Here is a 6,975-nt window from a genome sequence, read left to right as displayed (position 1 = left end):
AATGTACCCTGGACTGCCAAGAAAACAAACAGATTCATCCTAGAGAGGGTTAAACCAGGCTACTCCTTGGAGGCAAGGATTCTGGGGCTTTGTCTGAGATTACACTAGTGAGTAAAAAAATTAAAAAGCTAGTACAGGGCAGACATAGAATATGCTACCTTAGGTGAAATACACAAAAGAAATCATGTGCAGATTTTTTACACACACATGGTGGGGTAAGGAAGTCTCACAGCTATCCCCAAACCAAAAGTCAAACTCATTGCATCAGAAGCAATTAATAATAACTAACAGTCCATTGGGTTTCTGAGGCTGTAAATCACAAGGAGGAGACTGCCCAGCTTTCTAACTTGGAGTGGCTGGTGGATTTGAACCACCAGAGAGGTGTGGACTTTGAGTTAGTAGCCTGGTGCCCTAGAGACATGCCACCACAGTTCTCCATCCTCAAATAGAATGTTGGTTTTGGATTGGTGTGTTTGTTTGGTCTTTTAAAAATGTTATTTTATTGACTACTTTGTGAACACTGCTGTTGGTGTATACAGTCAAGTTGGAATCAATTCATAGCTGACCCCACACACACACCCAATGGGCTTTCAGAAGCTATAGATCAAGGGAGCTCTGGTGGCCTAGTGGCAAGAAGTTGCACTAAAATCCTGAAGGCACATGGTCTGAATCCACCAGATGCTCAACTGAAGAAGGAGGGGCAATCTCCTTCTGTGTCTGCTGGATTTGACTCAAGGGTACACAAAAGAAAAGAAAGGGGAAAAAACTGTAAAATCACACGGAAGAGAACAAGCTACCCATCCTTCTCCTTCAGGGCCACGGTGGATTACAAACCATATGCCTTTAGGTTGGCAGCACAACTCCTTACCACTAAGCTATGAGAGCTTTGCTCAAATAGATTTTCATGAAACCTGTAAGCCAAAATGGTGTGAAGTAAAGAAGTGATTCTATAACTATGGGGTGAAAATTTGTGAGTGCACTCCTAGGCCTAAAACTTAAGTCTACCAAATTATATCTAGCAATAAGTTAGATAAAAAACCAACACTAACAGCGTTATTTCCACCATCTTGGAGCCCATGACAGCCTCCTAGGAGCAGGACTTCTAAAGCACAAAGATGGCTGGGAGGCTGAGTTGCAAAGACACTCTTGCTGGCTATATACAAGGTCTCTGGAACCAGAGGGAGCACACAGCTCTTCTTAAAATTTAAGATGTTTTGGGGGTGGGATGGGTGGGGAGAAAAGTGCAACAATGAATGAATGGAATTTCAAAATCTCTGTAGATGTTCATTGAAATTAATAATAAAAAAGGAAAAAATGTAAGATGTTTATGCTTGAGATGAAAGAGAATTCTATTTAAGCAAGAGATGTGCTTATGTTTGTTGTTGTTGTTATGTGCCATCAAGTCACTTGCAACTCATAGAACTCTGTGTACAACAGCTCTGAACTCTGCTTTATTCTGAGCCAACCTTATTGTCTCTGACACATCAACCTCCATGGTCCCAGTCACTGAATCAATACATCTCATTGAGGTTCTTCCTATCTTGTCCTGTCCCTCCACCCTTCCAAGTACGATGTCCTTCTCCAAGGACTGGTCCCTCCTTGCAACATGCCCAAAGTGTGTTAGATGAAGCTTCAGAATCATTGCCTCCAAGGAGCAGCCTGGTTTCACCCTCTCTGGGATGAACCTGTTTGTTCTCCTGGCAGTCCATGGTATATTCAACACTCTTCTCCAGCACCACAGCTCAAAGCCATCAATTCTCTGTCATTCCTAAACATTGTCCAGCTTTCTGATGCATAGCACATAATTGTGAAGACATTGGTTCAGGTGCACCTTAGTTTCCAGCAACCTACATTATGCAGATGACAAAGTCCTGCTTGCTGAACCTGAGTACCTGAAGTACTTGCTGCAGGTCAAGGGTTGTAGCCTTGGATCAAAGCTCAACATCAAGAAAACAAAGATTCTCACCAGTGGGCTGACTGGCAACATCATGATAGACAGTGAAGAAATGGAGATTGTTAACAGCTTTAGTTTGTTTTGCTCCACAATCAATTCTTGGTCCTAGCAGCCAGGAGATCAAAAGATGAATTGCATTGGGAAAGTGTGCTGTCAGGGACCTCTCCAGAATACAAAAGAGCTTATGTTTATAAAGCAAAAACTAATACAGTTATTCCTGGTGGTAAACCTAACAAAATCAGAAAAATCTGGGGGAAAGTTACCTGTGCCCATGTAAATAGTGGCATGGTTTAGGCCAAGTTCCAGGGCAATCTTCCTGCTATGGCCATTGGACATAGAATCCATGTAATGCTGTATCCTTTGAGGACTTAAGCTTATTAAAAAGCAAATAAATAAAATTATGGATTTGTTATTTGTGAAAAAAAAAAACCAAAACAACAAACCACAAACAAACATAGTAAAAGCAAGAATGCTATAGTGAATACAAAGCCTGCACAAAGTGGAAATAATGCATGTCCCGTGCTGGTGAAAATCCTCTTGGGTTTCAGCCAATGAAACCAGGTTAAGAATGTTGCTGTTGTTAGGTGCTGTTGAGTATGACCCATAGCGACCCAATGAACAATGGACCTAAATGTGTCCTATCATGTGCCATCCTCATCATCTCCGATACACAAGTCCATTGCTGCAGTCCCTGTTTCAATCTCATGGAGGGTTTTCCTCCTCTTCACTGAACCCTCCACCTTTCCAAACATGTCCCTCTTCATGGAATAACCTCTCCTAAGAATATCTGTGTTTCATTGACTAAGCAAAGCATTTGACTGCGTGGATAACAATAAGTTGTGATTGACCTTGAGGAGAACAGGAATCCCCGAACACTTGATGGTGCTCATGCAAAATCTAAAATTGGCCAGGAAGCAGTTTTCAGAACACAACAAGGAAACTCTGCATGGTTCTAAATCAGGAAAGGAGTGCATCAGGGGTGTGTTCTGTCTCGATACAATCTATATGCAGAAAAGATCATTCAGTAGGCTGGGCTCTATGAGGAGGAATGTGGAATCAGATTAGAGGAAGACTCATCAACAACTCATGTTTTAAAGATGGCACAACCTTGCTTGCTGAAACTGAGTAGGACCTGAAGTGCTTTCTGTAAAAGGTCAAGGCTTGTAGTCTTCCATATGGATTAAAAACAAAGATTCTCGTCACTGGGCCAAATGGGAGCACCCTGATAGATAGTAAAAGAGACTGAGGTTGTTAACAATTATGGCTTGCTCAGCTGCACAATCAACACTATTGGCACCGACAGTCAGCAAGTCAAAAAATTAATTGCACTAGGAAAATTTGCTCCAGAGTAGAGAGAAGCAACGATGTCAGTCTAGAGACTAAGGTGCGCCTGCCTGATCCAGGCCATGGTCTTCACAATTACTTGCATCAGAGCTGAACTACTAAAGATGACAGAAGAATGGATGTCTTTGAGTTGTGGTATTGGAGAAGAGTCTTGAACATACCATGGACTGCCAAGAAACAAATAGGTCTGTCTTGGACGGGGGGAAACCAAGTTTCTCCTTGGAGGCTAAGAGTTTGAGGCTCCATCTCACACACTTTGGGCACATAAAGAGGAGGGACCAGTCCTTGCAGTAGGACATCATCTTGGAAGGGTGGAGGAACAACACAGAGGAAGACTCCAGAGATGGATTGATATAGTAACTGGGGTAACAGGAATAGGTGTGTAAGTGAGACTGGCTCAGGACAGGACAGGCTTCAGAGCTATTGTACATATAATTGCTATGAATCACAGGCAACTCGATGGCACACAACAGTGACATGCCCAAGCTTCATCATCTTTGCCTCCTAGGAACACTCTGGCTGCACCTTCCACACAATCTGTTTGTTCTTTTGGCAGTTTATGGGATATTCAGCTCTGTCTTCCAACACTCCTGCTATTATAGGTCCTTCATGAAAGCTACTTCCAAAAAGAGGCTGTTTGCACAGAATTGCTGTTATGTACCATTGAGTTTGCCTGCAATTCAGTGATCCTCTGAACCCTGCCCTATCCTGAGTAGGTCTGTCTCCGACACACCCAATGTCCCAGTTATTGTGTTAATTCATCTCCTCTGGAACATGCTGGCAAAGACTGAGCAGGGTTTCTCTGGGAGCATGGAGACACAAGCGGCTTCTTTCTGGTGATGCGGGCACAACTTTAAATAGCACCGTTACAAATACATATTTACTCAAAATGGACACCAACAGACCCTTTGAAAAGAAAAGAGAAAAAAAAAGCTAGACGCATTGGCCACTGGCTTTTGGCAGAAAAGTTCATATGTAGCTTTGAGAATGTTTCCCTGGCATCTCAGGGGGCCGAGGCTCCAGGACAGGAAGATGCTTATTATCCTGTTCATTTCCTGTGGAAGGGACCTAGGGTATCCAAAAGCTGGCGAATCCATTTCTCAGACACTGCCAACGTGTCCTGATTCTGAGATTCCCACATGCCTGACTAGGGAGGGGTCACAGCTGGGCAATGGGCCTGGGACTTGGGGATACTTTTTAGAAACCCAGTGGTGTGGAGGATCTTCCTGGGAAACTTCCTCAGCTCCAGTTAACCTCTCCTAGACAACTGACCTTGAGAGTATGTCCTGCTCTTCTCAGAAGGTGGCACAGGGCCCCAGTATTGACCCTACAGCAGGCCCAGCAATCCACTATGTTGCCCACAGGCTCATGTGGGCAGAACTCCAGGGAGACCCCACTGAGGGTGTCCAGTAGCCCTGGGTGGGGCAAAAGGGTCTAATGTGGCCAGGTATTCCAGGAAGGTTGCTGGGAGATGCGTTCCTTCTGCCGATGAAGGCAGGTCACAACCGAGCTGGACCTCAGAATACAGGTGGACAGTGAAGGAAGGCCTACATGTAGGATGAGCACTTCCTGTCATCTGGGAGTGTGGCGGGCAGGGCCAGAGGGTGGCAGCAGAGATTTCCTTTCTCCTCAGGCCTGCAAAGGCCCAGCTCTCTCCACTCACCCAGCTACTCTGTGCTGCAAGTGGACCCCCAGGCCCTATTACAGCTGCTTCCATCTCTGCTCCTGAGCTTCAGTGAGGGAGGAATACAACCCTGGATGATTCCCAGGGGCAGGGACTGGACCAGCATGAAGAGGACAAGCAGATGGTCTGTGGATGCCCTGTGAATGGGACTTGGAGAGAACAGGAACCTTGAATGGCTGAGGTGATATGACAAAGGCATAGTCCAGTGGGAGCCTGTCCACAGCAGGCAGCACTCATGAGGACAGCAGCTGAGAGAGAAGGGAGACCTTCTGCTACAGCTGGCCACAGGGTAGTCAGAGCTCCAGCTGAGAGGGACCACAGAATCTTGCAGCTGAGTAATCCTCTGCCCCATCGATGCAGGTCTGCTCAAGATGGAGCCTGGAGACTCCTTCCTCCCCAAACACCATCCTGCTGTGCCCATTCCCTGAATAGCAAGCAGGTGGGGAGCCTGAGGGGCCTGTGCTTCCACATGACTGTGATGAGAGGGCAACTCAAATCACCAACTACAAAGACTAGGCCCACTGGCAGAATGGTTCTGGAGCAGCTAGTGAGGGCGAGAAAAGGCTACATTCTCAGTTCTGAGCCTGTGGCCCACCACAGCCTCCCTTCCCCAACCTGGTGGGTGTTCACACCATGCCTCACAGGTGCAAGAGGACAGAAAGGCCCCTGAACCTACCAGCAGCATCAGACTCCAACCAGAAGTGACCACCTGACCAGGAGGCCCAATTCAGTCAACACATCCCAACTTGGCCCAGAGCCCACTCCCAAATAAAACTCAATTCTCAGATACTCCTCCCTGGACAAGAGCCAGGAGGCATCTTGAGTGGTGACCAGGCATTGTGACACTGGGACAGATGCTAGCTGTGCCCTCAAGTGACATCATCATTGCCCTATGCTGGGGGCCTTCCAGAGTCTGGTTTGACCACAAACCAGTGACAATGATTTTCTCAAGAAGTGCTGAGGAGGCATGGGTGCCCCAAGGGGCAGAGATCTGAAAGGCCCAGGCCCAGTGACCTCCGGACCATGCAAGTTGGCTCCTGTGGGCATATCCAAGGATCGTTGCAGGGGGAGAGGCTCCTGTCTCTCCACAACTGGTGACTGAAAAAAGTCTGCATGTCCTGTGGGTTGTGTGTGTGTGCACGCACAGAAGCAAAAGTATGACCACCCACTTCAATCCTTGAAGACTCCCCAGACTTGATTCCTGGGTCAGCCTGCCCAACCCCCGAGACTTGGTGTCCTCTACTCCTCCCCAAGTCAATCAAGTGGAGGCTGCTGCATGGTCTCTAAACCGTTTATTTCTCCTGACAGGGAGGTGGGCTGGATTAGGACCTGAAGGGCAGGGACACTACAGACCAAGGCAGGGGAGTGTGGCCCTCAGGCGAAAGTGGAGTTGTTCCAGCCCACGTTGGCCACATTCATGTCATAGTAATTGATGCAGACCCTGCGGGACAGGAAGGTGGGCTTAACTCCACGAAGGGCAGGGCCACTACAGACCAAGGGAGGTGAGTGTGGCCCTCAGGCGAAAGTGGAGTTGTTCCATCCCACGTTGGCCGCATTCATGTCATAGTAGTTGATGTAGACTCTGCGGGATGGGAAGATGGACTTAAGTCCCCGTCCCCAACCACTCCCCCAGATCCTCCTTGGCTCCCCCACCCCGCACCTGGTCCTCCCACATCCCCCGCCCCATCAAAGGCTGGCCCTCCGAGCCCCCAGGCGCCCCCGCACCTGTCGGGGCTTATGTGCAGCCGCTGGGAAAGCAGACCGCACAGCAGCTTGGTGTAGGTCCGGTTTTGCGCGCCGCCGATCTTGCCGATGCTGTGCAGGCTACAGAGCGCACAAGGGTCGCTTGAGCCACCGAAAGCCATAAGCTGGTCTGGGATCACTTGCACTGCGATGTACTGGGACGGTTTGCCGGTGGCCTGCGCCAGCTGCTGGGTAAGCTCAGAGAGCAGCCCGTCGGGCACGGATGCGCGAGGCACGTTAGTGTTGACCA

At 48.1% G+C, this 6,975-nt stretch overlaps 1 protein-coding gene across 1 annotated transcript in view; it reads right to left on the bottom strand.

Annotated features, from left to right (window-relative positions):
- Positions 1–6,497: 6,497 nt before the first annotated feature.
- The window catches only part of MIF (macrophage migration inhibitory factor (glycosylation-inhibiting factor)), an 886-nt gene continuing 408 nt past the window's right edge, over positions 6,498–6,975 (bottom strand). The window contains exons 2-3 of the mRNA XM_006903019.1: positions 6,708–6,901; positions 6,498–6,564 (exon numbers count right to left, since the gene is read on the bottom strand). Of these exons, the coding sequence (XP_006903081.1) occupies positions 6,498–6,564; positions 6,708–6,901 (261 nt within the window). The remainder of the gene's footprint in view (positions 6,565–6,707; positions 6,902–6,975) is intronic.

Source organism: Elephantulus edwardii, unplaced genomic scaffold, assembly GCF_000299155.1.
Source record: "Elephantulus edwardii isolate Elephantulus edwardi_28Jun2011 unplaced genomic scaffold, EleEdw1.0 scaffold00494, whole genome shotgun sequence".
NCBI lineage: Eukaryota > Metazoa > Chordata > Mammalia > Macroscelidea > Macroscelididae > Elephantulus > Elephantulus edwardii.
Note: the sequence above shows the minus strand (reverse complement) of the source record. Positions and strands in the feature narration are given on the sequence as shown.